The 17,175-nt window shown below is 52.9% G+C and overlaps 1 protein-coding gene across 3 annotated transcripts in view; it reads left to right on the forward strand.

Annotated features, from left to right (window-relative positions):
* Window positions 1-17,175, forward strand: part of NACC2 (NACC family member 2) — a 76,193-nt gene that overhangs the window by 40,791 nt on the left and 18,227 nt on the right. For all 3 annotated transcript variants that reach the window (XM_070595881.1, XM_070595880.1, XM_008534664.2), the window contains exon 2: window positions 1,183-2,133. In XM_070595881.1, coding sequence (XP_070451982.1) covers window positions 1,245-2,133 — 889 coding nt within the window. In that variant the 5' untranslated portion in view covers window positions 1,183-1,244. The remainder of the gene's footprint in view (window positions 1-1,182; window positions 2,134-17,175) is intronic.

Genomic DNA, 17,175 nt, shown 5'->3' on the forward strand with positions numbered 1-17,175 from the left:
TCTCCAGAGCGGCCGCCCACCTGCCCAACTCTTGCCGGCCAGCCAGGGTCAGGGTCCCGCCGCTCCGCCCCCTGCCCTCCCTCTGCCGGCCGGCCCGGCGCCTCTGCGGCCGCCTGCACTTTCCTCCCGCGGGACAGAGCGGCCCTTTGTGCGGGCGCCGGCTGCGCGGAGTTCGGTCGGCGCCTTCTCCAGCCGGCCGGCCCTGGCCCCCCTTCTCTGAATCAGGCAGCAGATCAACAGCACTGGAGCCCCATCTCAGCCCCTGGGGCGCCCTTGCATGTCCCTCCTCCCAGTGTCCCCATGACCCCTTTAGTCACCTGGGCTGGGAACGAGCCAGCAGGGATTGGCCAGCGTTGGAAGCCGGGGGACCAGGAGGGCGCGCAAGTGGGGCTGCGACAGGCTCCCAACTACTGGTCTGGGTGCCGGGTCCCTGACGCCAGCGGCTCGGGGACTGGGGAGCTGGGCTCCAGGTGGGGCAGCGCCTCTGGCCCCAGAGTCTTCTCTGCCTGCGGGAGAGGGAGCAGAAGCGTCAGAGCGCTCCGGAGCCCGCCTGAGTTCTCCCGGCTTCACCTCGCTTCCCTGGGTGCCCCCACCCCTCGCCCACCTCTCCAGGGGCACAAGGGGACTGGCTCCTCAGCCAGGGGGCAGAAGTCCCCCCTTCCCCTGCCGCAGGCGCTCTGTGTGGTGGCTCTTGAGGGCAAAGAGTTTAAGCGAACCAGAAACTCAAAGCCTCCGGAGACCCCCTGAGGACCCCCAGGGGGCCCTGCCCGCTCGCCCGGGGCTCTGGCCCCTCCCAGGGGAAAGGCCATGAGGGGCGCCTTGGCTGCTAACTTTTTGCTTGGAGAAGAGTCTGCAGACCTCCCGCCTAGCCCCTCCCTGCGCCGTGGGCCGAGCTGCCCCGTCCCGTCCCGCCGCCGTGCAGGCCTCTCTTCTTGTCTTCTCCGGACGGGGTGTCTCCTGGCCCCCACGGGCTCCAGCTCGCTGCTGGGTGGCTCTGGGAGCAGCCCAGGGGTGGTGCGAGGCATCCCGCTGGCTGGGCACGCGGCAGGGCTTCCAGTAACCCGGTAGAGGAGGGCATGGGGCACTGGGGGTGGGGGGTGCATTTCCTTAGCCTTTCGCGGAGGTGGGCGGCCAGATGTCCGGGAACCTGACCGCGTGTCCCCCACGCCCTCTCTCCCACAGATGTGCCCGCTCGGGCCGCTCCCGCGCTGAGTCTGAGGCCTGCCCACTTGCGCCCGCCCGCCATGTCGCAGATGCTGCACATAGAGATTCCCAACTTCGGGAACACCGTGCTCGGCTGCCTCAACGAGCAGCGCCTGCTGGGCCTCTACTGCGATGTGTCCATTGTGGTCAAGGGCCAGGCCTTCAAGGCCCACCGGGCCGTCCTGGCTGCCAGCAGCCTCTACTTCCGCGATCTATTCAGCGGCAACAGCAAGAGCGCCTTCGAGCTGCCGGGCACGGTGCCTCCCGCCTGCTTCCAGCAGATCCTGTCCTTCTGCTACACGGGCAGGCTGACCATGGCGGCCAGCGAGCAGCTCGTGGTCATGTACACGGCCGGCTTCCTGCAGATCCAGCACATTGTGGAGCGCGGCACAGACCTCATGTTCAAGGTGAGCTCGCCCCACTGTGACTCGCAGACTGCCATGATCGAGGACGCCAGCTCCGAGCCCCAGAGCCCCTGCAACCAGCTGCAGCCGGCCGCCACCGCCGCACCCCCCTACGTCGTGTCCCCCTCTGTGCCCATCCCACTGCTGACCCGCGTGAAGCATGAAGCCATGGAGCTGCCACCGGCTGCCGGCCCGGGCCTGTCCTCTAAGCGCCCGCTTGAGACGGGGCCCCGGGATGGCGCGACGGTGGCGGCGGGCACTGCTGTGGCGGCAGGTGCGACCCCTCTCAAGCTGCCCCGGGTCTCCTACTATGGGGTGCCCAGCCTGGCCACCCTCATCCCCAGCATCCAGCAGGTGCCCTACTCCCAGGGGGAGAGGACCAGTCCGGGGGCCAGCAGCCTGCCCACCACCGACAGCCCCACCTCCTACCACAATGAGGAGGACGAGGAAGATGACGAGGCCTATGACACCATGGTGGAGGAGCAGTACGGCCAGATGTACATCAAGGCCTCCGGCAGCTATGCAGGTAATGTGCACGGGGCCTGCCCCATGCTGCTGCGGCGGCCACCTGCCAGCAGGCACAGGTGGACCGCTAGGCCCTGTGGGCCCCGAGGCAAACCTGCCTGCTCCCTAGGTGCTCACAGCCTGGCTGGGAAGACGGGCATGCCCGGGGGCCAGGATAGCTCGCTCCGGGAAGCCGCTGTGCTGGAGGCGTGCAGGCCCGGTGGGGGAAGTTCCTAACCCAGCTAGGATGAGCCGGCAGGAGCTGAGACCTGGGGCAGGAGCAGGACCTAGGTCAGTCTTGCAGCCTCGGCCAAGGACTCTAAACTTGATTCTGGATGAGATGAGAGGACACGGAATGTGTTCAGCTAAGTGAAAATCCGCTGGAAGCTGCAGTGTAGCATGCAGGACAGGGCCCTGTCTTCTGTGGGATGGATGAAGAAACTGAGGGCCTCAGTGGACTAGGGACCTGCCAGAGGGCTCAGAGGGTACTGTGTGACCCAGGCTGGTCACTCACCTGCTCCAGGCCTCGGTGACCCCATCTGGCACCACAAGTGCCCCAGCAGGCCCGTCTTCATGACTTTTCACCTCAGCCCTTTCTCTACCCACGTGGCCTTGCCTCTCAGTCAGGCCAGAGATTTCCGTGTACCCGTCCCTTTTGCCACCACCTCCCTGGGCCCAGCACCAAGGGACAGGCAGGAAGCGCCTGTTGAACTGAATGAGCTGCCCCCACAAGTTATTTTTTTGGAGGGGGCTCCCCGGTTAGGGACCTATAAACCCGAGGTGCCCTAATTTGAGCTGCCTGGCATTGCAGACTGCATCACAGTCCCCAGGGATGGTTCAGGATTTGCTGGGCAGAGGGTCCTGTAGCTGGGGCCCCGGATCAGGTGTCCCCCTGCCTTCCGTGTTCCCCGAAAACTGGCTGAGTGCCTGGGCCCGCTGCCTGCCCTGATTTGCATGCAGGGCCCGTGTCCAGTGGCTGGCCCCGGACACATGGTACCAGCGGGAAGTGACGTCCCAGAGCTGGGGCCCCGAGGGGCAGTGTGGGGACTCTTTCCTCCCCTCTGTCCCCCCATGTCCTCATGCTCTGATGGAGCAGACACTGCTGCCCGCCGCCCCCGCTCAGTCTGTTCCTCAAGCTCCAGGCAGGTACTCGTCCATCAGTGCTGCAGGGCGGGGGTCTAGGGAGCCAGGAGCGCCCACCAGCTTAAGCCCTGGATGGCCGGGCCCACAGAGTGGCCGAGAACTGGACAGCTGGGTCTCGGCCTCCGGTCTTGCCAACTTGGGTCCCTCTCAGAGCTGCTGGAAAGGGGGACCACTGCCCTGGGTGCCTCCCTCCCCAGGGGCTCTGGGCCATGGTTTTTCCCTAGAACTTATTACGTTATTTAAATGCATGTTGTTGTGCTTATACGGCTTCCACAAGATGCTGGCACGCCAGCCACCTGGATCTGGACCTGGTTTCTCCTTTCACTGGTAGAGGCTAGGGAGGGCGTGGCGTTCCCCATAGAAAGGAACCTGCAAGCTGTGGCCCAGCCCTTTCCAAGGCCGATGGGGCTCCAGCCTTGTGGGGACCTCCAGGACCTGCCCGTGTAGTTTCCTCTGCCCTCTGATGACAGCCACTGGACGGGTGGAGTGAGGGCCACGTGGAGCCCCAGACTGGGCCAGAAGGAACTGGGGCAGCTCCCAAGCCCCTTTCCTGGGAACGCAGGCCACACGTGCCCAGGGCAGACCCCCACAGCCCCTGAGGACTGCCCCCGTATCAGCAGCTGGATGCGGCCCTGGAGGGGTCAGGCCAGAATCTGCCGAGGGCCCAGGGGTGGGGGCTGCCCACTGGCAGCCGTGGTGGTATGCTGTGGAGCCAGGAAGGTCCCCAGCTGCCACGCATCTCCCTAGTCGTCCATGCACAAGCCCCCCCTGGGCCAGGGCAGCTTTGAGCCTTCGTGTGCTTGGGATGGTGAGAAACAGGATGGGTGTCAAGGCTGCTGGGTGCTGGTGGAATGCCGTAGCCCGTCTGAGTGGACCTGCCCCTTCCACTGGACGAGCCTGGAGCCCTCTCCTCACCTGCACAGTGTGGCCCACCTGCGTCCTTGGGTTTTCCAAGGAGCCAGTGGGACAGTGGCCATGGAAAGGCCAGGGCTGGGACCAAGAAGCAAACAGCCCCACTGCCTTGACCATGACTGTCCTGCTCACCAGGCCCCACCCCCAGAACTCAGACAAGATGCTGAAGCCAGGGGCACAGACCCGGCCCAAGGCTGTGGGCCTGCAGGGGCCACCCGGCCCTGGGTGACAGGAGGGAGTCCCGTGGCCATCATGACCCCTTGATCCCGTCTCCCCAGGGGATATCGGAGGTAGGACAGGGTGGTGGGAAGCTGGGAGCCTGAAGGGGCAGTGGCTGGGGCCGGGCAGGGCATGGGGGCCGGCCCTGCCTCCAGCTGGCCCAGGATGCTACAGTCTGGGTTTTCTCCTCGGTGAGCCCATAAGTGGGGCAGGGAGCGGGGGGTGTGATTTCTTGGTTAAAATCTAGGTTATTGGCAGTGACGTCGCTGGCGTCACCGGGCGCTGGGTGTGCTGGGAAGAGATTTGTGGGGGTGGGGGCCTTAGGGGCAAGCAGATAGAGAGGGTGCTGGCTCCGTGTACCTGGGACTCTCTCTGCGTGTTGGCCTGGCCTGTCCAGAGGACATCCTCACACCCACTCAGGTGGCCAAATGGCCTGCTGCCCCAGCCTGGGGCCTGGACAAGGGTTGGGCAGGGCTCTCTTTGAGCTGGTAGAATCTGGAATGTTCTAAGGTGTGCCCCTGTGGCATAAGGACACTCAGGAGTCCCTTCTCCTTTCTGGCCTTGGTTTCCCTACCTCCCAAGGGAGAGGTTTGCCTGAGTGACTGTCAAGGGTCTTTTAACTGGCACCCTCTGGGCAGGAAAGCGTGGAGCACCACTCCGAGGACCCCGTCTCCACCCTGGCCCTCACGAAGAGCCACAGGCAGCTCCTGTGTGGCGAGCTCTTGTTTTGGAAACCAAGGAATTAAATATTACAGATGATGTTCATTGGCTGTGGACCACCCTGCACAGCCCCTGCCATGTTTTCCGTCTCTTTCTGTCCTGTGTGTCTCCCCATTCCTTCTGAGTCCCGTGTCGTTGTCCGTTGAGTGGAGACCCTGTGGTTGGTTTTTCCAGTCCCCCGTTGAGGGACACTGGGGTTGTTTCTAATTTGCTGCTATTAGGAGCGATGCTACTGAGAAGGCCCTGGCTGTGCGGGGCATGTGGACCGGGCTGCCAGCCTCCGGCCCCCCTCACAGTGGGGTGCACCCCCGGGTCCCGTCTGGGGCTCAGGGCAGCCCCTGCTCCAGCTCCCGAGGGCTCGAGAGCTGGTGGTGTCTGTGCGTCAGCTGCTGCACTGGGAGTGAGGGGCTGCCCTGGTCAAGGCAGGGGGGCCATGGGGGTTGGCATTGGTTCTGGGGGGAGCAGGGCACAGAGGGCACCCCAGCGCCGTAACAGGTCTGCTCCTGTGGTCTCTACTTGTTCACACTCCTTGGGTACATGTGGACCCACAAGCTGCAAGTACTGGTGGCTGAGATGGGTGTGGCCCCAGCCTTGCCATCAGGGGAGACAGACAGACAGCAGACAGGACCCTGGACAAGTATTTAATCATGGCTGGGGGGGCCACTGTCAACTCCACCAAGAATGGCAGCGAGGCAGGGCAGGCTGCCCCTTGGCCCATCCGCGGGAGTGAGGCTGAGGGTGGGTGAACAAGTGGACAGAGGGCCTGTGGGACAGGTACCGGCGCCAGCCTGGGCTCGCTCCCTTGTTCTCTGCAGGGAGCGCAGACGGCCAGGGAGGGGGGCCACCTGCCCTGTCTGACCACCTTCCACGCCACTGTCGCCGCGTCCTGGGCCGGCGTTCCCGCGCCAGTCCCGGCCCCTCTTTGGCACGGGCAGATGTTTAATTGTAGCCGACAGATGTTGCTCCCTGCGGATGTCTGAGACAGAGGCACGCCCGGTATTTATACGCCAGCCACGTGCCTCCACGTTAACCCTTTCCCGGGAGAAGACCACCCGTGAGTGTGTGTGATGAATGGCCCGTGAGCTGGTGGCCCAGCGTGTTCAGTGACCCAGTGTGGTCTTGCTCCACCTTCCGCTCCAGGGGCTGGCCAGCTCTCCCAGGTCTGCCCAACTGTCCCCACGCCCAGACGTGGGGCAGACACTGGTGGTGCTCAGGAGCGGCCTGGCACGCGGCAGCGCATCTGTTCCCGGGCTCCGCCTGCTCCCAGCGGAGGCTGCAGATGGCTCCTGTGTGCGCCGGAAGGCGAGGAGCGGGCGAGCCCTGCCCCGGGCCAGGGCAGCGCTGCTGCCGTCCCATCCTGCTGTCGTCCGCCCCCTCCACTGCGGCCCGACGCCCCACCAGCAGGACCTCCCGGCTGGTCAGCCAGCGGGGATGCCTGTCAGAGGCCACTCCCGCCTGCAGCTCAGAACTCAAGGGCTGTCTCTTGGTGGTCCCACAGAGAAGGGAGAGGGGCTGGATTTGTTCTTCAGGTCTCACTCCCCACTGCCCCACACCGCCTCCTGGCTGGCGCCGGGTGTCCATTCTTTGAACCCACGCCAACCCAGGGGGCCCAGGGAGCAGGCCAGCTGTGCTTTTGTCCCTCGCCTGGCTAGGCTGGGGCCCAGGCAGAGGTGGGGGGCCTTTTAAGGCAGCTCCTGGTAGCTCGGGCCAGACGAAGGAGGTGCCAGCCTGGTGTCTGTGCCACCGAGCACCCAGAGGCCAGCCCAGGCTGCCCTGAGGGCCAGGTGCTCCAGCTGCCAACCACAGCTCGTCCCCGAGAGCTCCCTGCCTCCCTGGCTCCCTGGTCCTCAGCCTCTGCCAGGGCAGATGCAGGGCAGGGCACCTCTGCAATGTCACCTTTAACCCTCAACCACCTGGACACCCAAAGGTTCCTTCTTCTCAGACCAAATTATTGAGGTATAACTGACAGACCTCCGTGAAATGGGTGTAATGTGCCCATTTGAGGCTGGCGTGTGGCCCCAGTAGCACAATCAGCTGGAGAACGCTTCCGTCACCCTCGAGGCTCGCGCCCTCCCTGGCAGTCCCTGCCGCACCCCGGCCGGGCAGCCTCCGCCTTGTGTTCTGTCACTCTGGATACTTGTCCTGTTCTAGGACGTCCCGTCGATGGAGTCCTACGGTGCATACTCTGGTCTGGCTTCTCTCATCGGCAGAATGCAGTCGAGACCGTCTGCACTGCGTGCGTCCACCCTGCCTTTTCCTCTCCCTCCTTTTTGTTTTGTGAAAGTGTTTATACACGATAAAATGTACCAATTTCAAGCGTACAGGTGACGCGTTTGGCAATTGTAATCATTCGGGTACCACAGTCACTGTCAAGATACGGAACCGTTTACTCTCCTAAAATGTTTCGCCGAGTCCCCCCACCCCAGCCCCCGCCCCACCCTCCGCTCTCTGTGCCTGTGGTTTCTGCCTTCTCTGGAATCCGTCAGTGGGCTCACACAGAACGGAGTCTTTTATTTTTGACTTTTTCCAGATTCGCCCGTGTGGTTCTAGGTCCTCTTGGTTGGTTGAGAATTCTCCCATGATGTGGACGTGCCACCGGTCCCAACGTGTGGGTGGCCTCCTGCGTGGGGCTGCTGTCGTCACGCTGCTGTGAGCACCCGTGCAGCGGTGGGACCATCGCGTCATTCAAGGGGAGCGTGTTTAACATCCGCCTGCCAGCGGCTCACTGGTTTTCTGAGAGTTTGTTCTTTAAATCATGAATCAGATTTCAGTTTCATCAAATATTTTTTCTTCATCTATCAAACCGAGTGTGTGGGTTTTCTCCTTAATTTTACAAATGTGGCGTATCGCATCAGTTACTTTCCAAATACCGAACCGCTCTTGCATTCCTGGGATAAACCCCACTTGGTCATTGTGTATTTTAGTTTTATATGTTGCTGGATTCAATTTGCCAGTATTTTCTTAAGGAATTTTGCGTCTGTGTTCATGAAGGTTAATTATCTGTAGTTTTCTTACAATGACTTTGTCCGGTTTTGGTATCGGGATCATGCTGACCTTATGTTCTCTTCTCTCTTGTTTTCTGAAGAAGTCTAAGTTTGATGTTACTTCTTTCTTAAATGTTTGATAGAATTCATTCACCAGCAAAGCCACTTGGGCCTACGGTGTTTCTGTCATTGTTAACTGGGGGAAGGTTTTTAATTACAAATTCTATTGGTTTAAATATAAACTATTCCATAGATTTCTCTTTCTTCTTGTTCCAGGCATGGTAATTTGTGTCTTTCTTCAGTTTATCCATTTCTTTTCTTCTTCTCTCTCCCCAAAGCCCCCCAGCACATAGTTGTAGATTCCAGCTGCGGGTCCTTCTGGTTGTGCCTGATGAGCCAGCGAAACCCCGGGCCCCCGGAGCAGAGTGCGTGAACATAACCACTTGGCCCAGGGGCTGGCCCCAGCTCATCCGTTTCTGGTCTACTTTGAAGTGAGTGCAGCCATTCCAACTCCCTTATAGTTGGTATTTCTGCGTGTTGGTTCTTTGCATCTTCACTGTCAACCCCCCCGTGTCTTCACGCGCCCCCTTTGCAGACGGCGTGTGGCTGAGGTCTGCGTTTCTATCCAGTCTGGCAGCTTTTGTCTGGGGTCTTAAGATCACTCACATTTAGTGTACTTTTCGATGGAGTTAGCTTCAAGTCTATCATCTCGCTATTTGCCCTTGTTTTCCTTTTCCCTCTTTCCCCGCACCTTTTTTGGCTGCGTTTTTCCCAGTGTTCCTCTTCGGCTCCTCTGTTGAGTTGGTGGTTAGGCCTCCTTTGTGCTTCAGCCGCTCAGCGTTTGTAGCACTCTTCAACTGGCCCCAGGGCGCTTTCCTGGTTAAATTATACCCTCATGTAACTGAGACCTTAAAGCAGCGTCTTCACTCCTCCCGCCAGCGCTTTGTACACTTGTCATATATTTCACGTCTTCATAGGCCATAAGCCTTATTCTGTGTTACCATTTGTACTTGAAACAGCCAGTTATCTTTTTTCCATTCTTAATCACTTTTAAAATTTACTCTCTTGGTGTGCGTGTCTCTGAGTTTAAACAGGTGCCTATAATCACGTGATCACCTCTGTAATCAAGAAACAGAACAGTGTCGTCCCCCTAAAAACTCCCTCATGCGGCCCCTTTGTAATCACTTCTTTCCCCTCCCAATAAGTCCCAGCGACCACCTTCTCGCATAAGTGGAATCACGCAGCATGTGGCCTTAGAGGCAGTATGCGTTTGAGATTCATTCATGTTGTTGTATGAATTTGTCTTTCGTCCTTTTTTACTGCTGAGTAATATTCCGCTGTGTGGCTATACCATGCTTCACTTATCCACTCGCTGGTTAAAGGCCACTTAGGTTGTTTCTAGTTTTTAGTAATTATGAGTTAAGCAGCTACAAACTTTTGTGTACAGGTTTTTGCACACACTTCAGTTGTCAGTTCCATTGGGTAAGTTAGCCGGGGAGTAAGACTATGGGTCGTATGGTAAGTGTATTTTTAACTATGAGAAATTGCCCACACTCGTGTCTAAAGTAGTTGTGTCATTTCATGTTGCAGCCAGCAGTGCACGAGAGTTCCAGCCGTTCCAGGTTCTTGTTGGCGCTTGTCTTTTTTTTAAAGCCATTCTCATAGTTTTCTGGTGTTATTTCGTTGTGGTTTTAATTTGTGCCTCTCTGATGCCTAATGATGCTGGACCTCTTTTCACGTGTTTCTCTGCCGTCTGTATATCTGCTCTGGTCCAGTGCTGCCTCATGTCTTTTGCCCTTTTCTTATTGGGTTCTTTGAGTGTTGAGTGTTGTTGCGTATTGTGCGTTCTTTATATATTCTAGAGAAAAGTCCCATGTTGGATGTGTGATTCGTGAACAGTTTCTCCCAGCCTGCCATTCGTCTTTTCATTCTCTTGATAGTATCTTTCACAGACATTTTTGAATTTTGATGAAAGTTGAACGGTTGGTGGTTTCCCTATAATAGAGATCATGCTTTTCATGTTGTATTTAAGTCTTTACCTAACAGGATGACAAGGATTTTTTCCTGTTTGCTTCTAGATGTGTTACGGCTTTGGGTTTTGTGGTTAGTCCACGGCCCATTGTGAGTTATTTTTTGTGTAAGGTGTGAGGTAGGGGTCGAGGTTCTAACTTTTTTTCCACGTGGATGTCCAATTTTCTTTTGAAGAAATTTAGAATTAGAATATGAAATTAGAATTAGAATAAGAAATTAGAATATGAAGAAAAGTTTTCTGTTTACCCCCATTTTTACCTTCTCCAGTTCTTCACACTCTATTGATTGGAGTTTCCACCTGGTATCATTTTCCTTCTGCTTGAATTTCCCTTAACTTTTCTTCATCCTAGTGATGGACTAGTAATGAATTCTGGAAAATTATGAAAAGGTCTTTATATCACTTTTCATTTTTTGTTATTTACTTATTTTTTTGAGAGGGAGATTGGCCTTGAGCTAACATCTGTTGCCAATCTTCCTCTTTTTGCTTGGGGAAGATTGTTGCTGAGCCAACCTCTGTGCCAATCTTCCTCTGTTTTGTATGTGGGACGCTGCCTCAGCATGGCTTGATGAGTGGTGCTAGGTCTGTACCCAGGATCCAAACCTGCGAACCCTGGACCACCAAGCAGAGTGCATGAACTTAACCACTATGCCACCAGGCTGACCCCTCTTTATATCACCTTTTTAAAAAATCTGCCTTATTGAAGTAATTTATGTAAGTAAAATTGATCCGTTTTCATTGTACAGTTGTTGCCGTCATTTTGTTTTTTTCTTTCAGTGGTATTTTTTTTTTTTAATTAATATTATGATAGATTACAACCTTGTGAGATTTCAGTTGTACATTTTTGTTAGTCATGTTGTGGGTACACCACTTCCCCCTTTGTGCCCTCCCCCCACCCCCCCTTTTCCCTGGTAACCACCGATCAGATCTCCTTCTCAATATATTAACTTCCACCTATGAGTGGAGTCATATAGAGTTCGTCTTTCTCTGACTGGCTTATTTCACTTAACATAATACCCTCGAGGTCCATCCACGTTGCTGCGAATGGGCCAATTTTGTCTTTTTTTATGGCTGAGTAGTATTCCATTGTGTATATATACCATATCTTCTTTATCCAATCATCAGTTTCTGGGTATGTAGGTTGGTTCCACGTCTTGGCTATTGTAAATAATGCTGCGATGAACATAGGGGTGCAAGGGACTCTTGGGATTTCTGATTTCAGGTTCTTAGGATAGATACCCACTAGTGGGATGGCTGGGTCATAGGGTATTTCTATTTTTAACTTTTTGAGAAATCTCCATACTGTTTTCCATAGTGGCTGTACCAGTTTGCATTCCCACCAACAGTGTATGAGGGTTCCTTTTTCTCCACAACCTCTCCAACATTTGTCGCTCTTGGTTTTGGATGTTTTTGCCAATCTAACGGGTGTAAGGTGATATCTTAGTGTAGTTTTGATTTGCATTTCCCTGATGATTAGCGATGATGAACATCTTTTCATGTGCCTATTGGCCATATTTATATCTTCTTTTGAGAAATGTCTGTTCATGTCCTCTGCCCATTTTTTGATCGGGTTGTTTGTTTTTTTGTTGTTAAGCCTCTTGCTGCCATTTTTGAAGGATGTTTGCTGGTTTAGAATTCGAGGTTGAGGTTGTGTTTCGCTCAGCAGGTGTTGTTGTCCTGTGTCCTGACCTGCACTTTTTCCCACGGGAATGGCAGTCTCTCTCCTCCGTGTCGCTCTGTGTGTGTGGGTCTTTTCAATTCAAGCTGCTTCTGTCTCCAGTTTTCAGCAATTCCGTTATGATGTGCCTCCGTGTGGTTCTCTCTGTGTTTATTCTGCTTAGGGCTCGTTGAGCTTTTGGACGTGCATGCTTATACAGTTATTCCTTCAAATATCTTTATGCCCCTCCGCCCAGAGCTCCACTTAAACATGTTTTTGTCCCTGGGGTTGCCAAAGCTTTTCATTTGTTAATTTTTAGCTTTTTTCCTGTCTAGGCTTCAGATTAGTTTCTTTTCTTTTCTTCTCTGTTTTTCCGAGGAAGATTAGCCCTGAGCTAACTACTGCTAATCCTCTTCTTCTTGCTGAGGAAGACTGGCCCCAAGCTAACATCCATGCCCATCTGCCTCTACTTTATATGTGGGATGCTGCCACAGCATGACTTGTGCCAAGCGGTGCCATGTCAGCACCCGGGATCTGAACCGGCAAACCCTGGGCCGCCGAGAAGCGGAACGTACGAACTTAATTGCTGTGCCACCGGGCCGGCCCTGGATTAGTTTCTGTTTCTATTTCGCTGTTTCTTCATGTTCACTCATCTCTGCAGTTCCATTTTGTCCCCATTATACTTTCCATTTCTCTGCTCATTGGGTGCCTTTTTTTTTTTTAAGTTCTGTTCATGTTTTACAGCTGGTTCAAAGCCTTTGCTGATGCTTTCCTCTTTGTCATTTCTTGATTCGTTTCTGCTGACTGGTTTTTCTCTTCCTGAGGATCCATTGCCTTTTTGTGGTTCTTCACTTATCTATTAATTGTTTAATAGATGCGAGACCTTATCAGTGTTCCTTTGTTGAGCGCCTGCAGCTTGTGGTCCTGAGTCTCACAGTGGAGTTCAGTTGAATTCCGCGGTGACCGTCGTGGGGACAGCCTCCTTTGCGAAGCCTATGTGAATCTGTTGTCCCACACTTTTGTGGAAGGACTTGTCCTTTGCTTACGACTTTTCGTGAGCTCTGTGTGCTCTGAATAGGCCTGTTTGGTCAGATATGTGTGTCATAAATAGCTTCTCCCACTCTGCAACTTGCCTTTTCATTTTATTAGTGTAACTTCAATGGAGTAGAGTTGATTAACTTTTTCTCTGTATCAATAGCAGTTTTTCTATGTTATTTAAAGAAATCTTCCTTCACCTCAAGATCATTGCGGTGTTCTTCTGTGTGTTCTTTTAAAAAAAACAAACACTTTTATTTGAAATCATTTTAAATTTACAGAAATGTTTCAAGATAGGTACAAAGTACTCCTGTGTACCCTTCACTCACTGAGTGGTAAGAATTTGCCACACTTGCTTTATTCTTCTTTTTCTTTTAAAATGTGTAGGGTTTTTTCCTGAAACATTTGACAGCGGGTTGCAGATATATGCTTCTTTGCCCCCCAAGTACTGAGCATTTCTTACAAACAAGGACATTCTCTTACATAAACACAATACAGTGTTCAAAACTCCGGAAATTCATTTCGACTCAGTGCTGTTAGATGATCCACAGAGCATGTTTCTGTTTCGCCAGTCGTCTCAATGTTGTCCTTTCCAGCAATGCTGTTGCATTCAAATCAGAATCACACGTTGCATTTGTGGTTATTTTCTTTCGTCTCTTTATTCTGGAATGGTTTCTCAGCCTTAATCCCTCATGACACCCTCCTTTTTGAAGAGCACGGTTCAGTTATTTTGCAGAATGTCCCTCTGTTTGGTTTTGTCAGGTTTTGTCTCATGATCGGGTTCAGGTTGTGCATTCCAGCCAGATTCCGCGGAAGCGATGCCGCGTCCTTCTCGGTGTGTCGTGTCAGGAGGCACACGGTGCCACAGTGGCTCGGCGCTGGTGATGTTGCCTCTGATCATGTGGTTGCGGGGGGGCAGCCGGGACGGGGGGCTCTGCCAGGTGAAGAGACTCCGCGTCCTCACTTTTCGTATTTATTGACGATGCTTGCCTGGATCGATTACTGCTCTGATGGTTGTGAGATGGTGATTTCTAGCTCCATGACTCCCACGCTTCTTAGTTGGCTGTCGTTTGTAGGGAAGAGCTTCCCCACATCCTCCTTCTTTGTTTGATTCCTTCATTTACTGCTATTATTTATTTAGTGTTAGTATAGGGTTTTTATTTAAGCATTTTTCATATTGTCTTGTTCTGCAGAATATTCCAGGTTCATCTTACACTCTCTGTTCCCAGCCCTGGAGTCAGCTGACTTCCTTTGAGTGGGGAGTGGTATTTAGAAACCAGCATCTCCGTGCCCGGTTTGCTTATTGCTACTGGGGTGTCGTTGTTTTTATACCCATTTGGCAGCCAGAGCTGGGAATTTAAATATCTGGAAAATCATCGGTTCGTACTAATGTCCCCAAATCGAATTCAACACCTAGGGTTCTCCAGCCTTCCTCTCTTCTGTGTCTGTGTGTGTCCTCCAGCGTCAGGATTCTGGCTCTGCTGTTCTCTGACTAGAGGCTTTGACGCTTCAGTGACTGCTGGCCCGCCTGAGGCGAGCTGATTCCCTCACCGCACTGGGTGTATGGCTCCTTTTATTTACATCTTTTTCAATTTTTCTTGGGAATATTTTTGTCGTTCTCAGCTCTTTTTTTTTTTTTCAGATTAATTCCTAGAAATTCATTTCTTGTTTTAATTTACGTGGTGTTTAAGTTTCTTTTTTTTTATTGTGTGTTGCTAGTACGTAGACGGAAATTGGATTATTTAGAAAAATCTGGCCCCCTCATTAAACACATTTATTCTAAGGGTGTCCCTGCAGATTCTTCTGGACGCTGTCTGTATACAATCCTGTCCTCTGCTAACAATGACGATTTTATTTATTTCTATTCTTAACCTTTTTATTTCCTTTCTTGCCTGACTGTGCTGGCCAGGGCTTCCTGTCCATCCATCTCGTTTCCAAACTCAGGAAAAGCTTTCAATGTGTCATCTTTGAGGAGGATATTTTCTCTAGGCTTTTTGTGACACACTTTGTCAGATTGAGGAAATTCCTTTCTTTTCCTAGGTTAAGAGTTTTTCGGGGTTTTTTTTTCGTAAGTAAGTGTTGAATTTTAACCGGGGCTTTTGCTCTTGATATTGAAATGGGTGTATAGTTTTCCTCTTCTGCTCTGTTAATGTTCTAGATTACATTGGTTGCTTTTTCAAATATTAAAAAAACCTTTCATTCCTGGCCTCCGTTCAACCTGGCTGTGGCATAGAGCATCCTCTTTACAGACTTCTGGATTCAACTCCCTAATTTTTTCAGCCCTTCTTTGGGTTCCTCTCCTGAGATGTGAGGCCCTTCTCTGTGTTCGTCTCCGAGGAAAGGCAAGTGGAAGGCCAGGTGTCCAGCAGTTGCTAAATTGAGGGGAGCCACCCCCTCTGGCCAGGCCCTGAGTGCAGACCGCAGGGGCTCTGCAGGGTGCCCCACCCCCGCTGTCCTGAGCTCCAGGTCTGAGCACTGGGACACCTGGTAAGTGCCGCCTTCCCCCCGCCAGCACACACAGTGTGGGCACTGGTGCAGGGACCCTAAACCCACGTCAGAGAGGGGGCAGTTGTGATCCGGGGCCTGGAGACAGCGGGGAAAGCCGGGGGGTTAGGTCTGCTTCGTGAGATGCCGCCAGCTGCGGACGAGCCCGGCTTTCCTCCTTGGCTAACGTTATCTTTAGAGTTTTTGCCACCATGTCGACGAGAGAGAATGTGCCCTCTGGTTTTCCTCTAAGATCCTGACTCATTTTGCTATCAAATAAAATGAATTGAGAATTATTTCCCTTTTTCTTTTTTAAAGTGATCTGGAAGCGTGTCTATAAGATTGTGCTGTTTGTTTCTAAGATGTTCAAAAAAATTCACAGGTGAAGCCCTTGCAGTTGGGCGTTCCTTGCCCGAAAAGCTCATTTAGATTTGTTGTCTTTACCAGCTGCAGGACAGACTCAGATTGCTATTTCTCCCCATGTCCGTGTTGGTAAGTTGTGTTTCTAAAGAAGGTTGCAGGCTTCATCTACTTTTCAGATTCATTGGCACGAATTTGTTCCTAAGATTTCTTCATTCAGACTTGCCAGAGATTTTCCATCATATTAGTCTCTTCAAAGAACCAACTTTTGGATTTTTTCTCTATGCTTACATGTGTTTTAATTTCAAGTTACGTCTACTTCCTTTGAGTTTAACTTGCTCTTCTTTTCCTAGTTTTCGAGATAAATCTTTAGATCATTGATTTCTCAGGCTTTTGAAATCCGTGCACCGAGGGCTGTCCATTTCCTGGTCTGCTCTGCTTGACTCTGTCCAACAGCACATTCTGATATCTCGTATTTTCATCGTCATTCTATTCAAATATTTTCTAAAGCATTGTGATTTTTTTTTTTTCCGTAACCCTTGGGTCATGTAGTTATATGTTGCTTAATTTCCCAATGTGTTTTGGGTTTTCTGGTCATCTTTTTGTTACAGTTTCTAACTTAAGTCCCTGTGGTCGTAGACTGACTCAGACCACGTCCTTGCCCTGAGATTCACCGAGACTCACCTCGTGCCCCCAGCATTATGTTCCGTGTGCACTGAAAGAAATTGCATCATTCAGCCTAATCCACCGTACTGAAAGTTAAGTCAGATCCTGCTTCCTGGTTCAGAGATGTCTTTGTCTTCCTTTGTTGGCTCAATGTTACCCGGCCCGCCGACCCCTGGGACATTAACCACAGCCCTGCGCAGAACCAGCCTCACACGCCTCCTTAGCTGGCGGGAAACCACGTCTTCATTTGTGGGCCACTGAATAAAGCTTGTGCTGTTGAACGCTCAACTTTGGTCTCCTTTCAAAGTCGCGACACCGAACCGAGGAAGAACCCCAAGAGGAAGGGAGAGAGACCCTTCCTGGGGTCCCCCCGGCTGGGAGCGAGTTCAGCGGGTGCCATGAGAGCTGGTGCCTGGCAGTCTCCACTCTTGGTTCTAGATTTCTCCGTTCCTCTCGTAGTTCTGCTGTGGTTACGAGGTGCGTGTTCATCCCAGGCTTGTTTTCTCTTCCGGTTGCATCGGCCCCCTGACCATTGTGACATTCTCTCCTGGACACTATAACGTGTGCGTGGTCTCGCAGTAGCACAGCTGCCCCGCTTCCTTCTGTTGGGGGTAATGTGGTACAGCTTTGCCATCTTTTACTGTCAATCTCTTTGTCCTTTTGTTTAAGGCTGTCTCTTAGGTTTGTTTTTTTTTGGTCCAGTCTTAACAGACGTTAATTTTTTTTTTTTTTTTTTGGAGGAAGATTAGCCCTCAGCTAACTACTGCCAGTCCTCCTCTTTTTGCTGAGGAAGCCTGGCTCTGAGCTGACATCCGTGCCCATCTTCCTCTAGTTTATACGTGGGACGTCTACCAC

The sequence above is a fragment of the Equus przewalskii genome, chromosome 26 (assembly GCF_037783145.1).
Source record: "Equus przewalskii isolate Varuska chromosome 26, EquPr2, whole genome shotgun sequence".
Taxonomy (NCBI): Eukaryota; Metazoa; Chordata; class Mammalia; order Perissodactyla; family Equidae; genus Equus; species Equus przewalskii.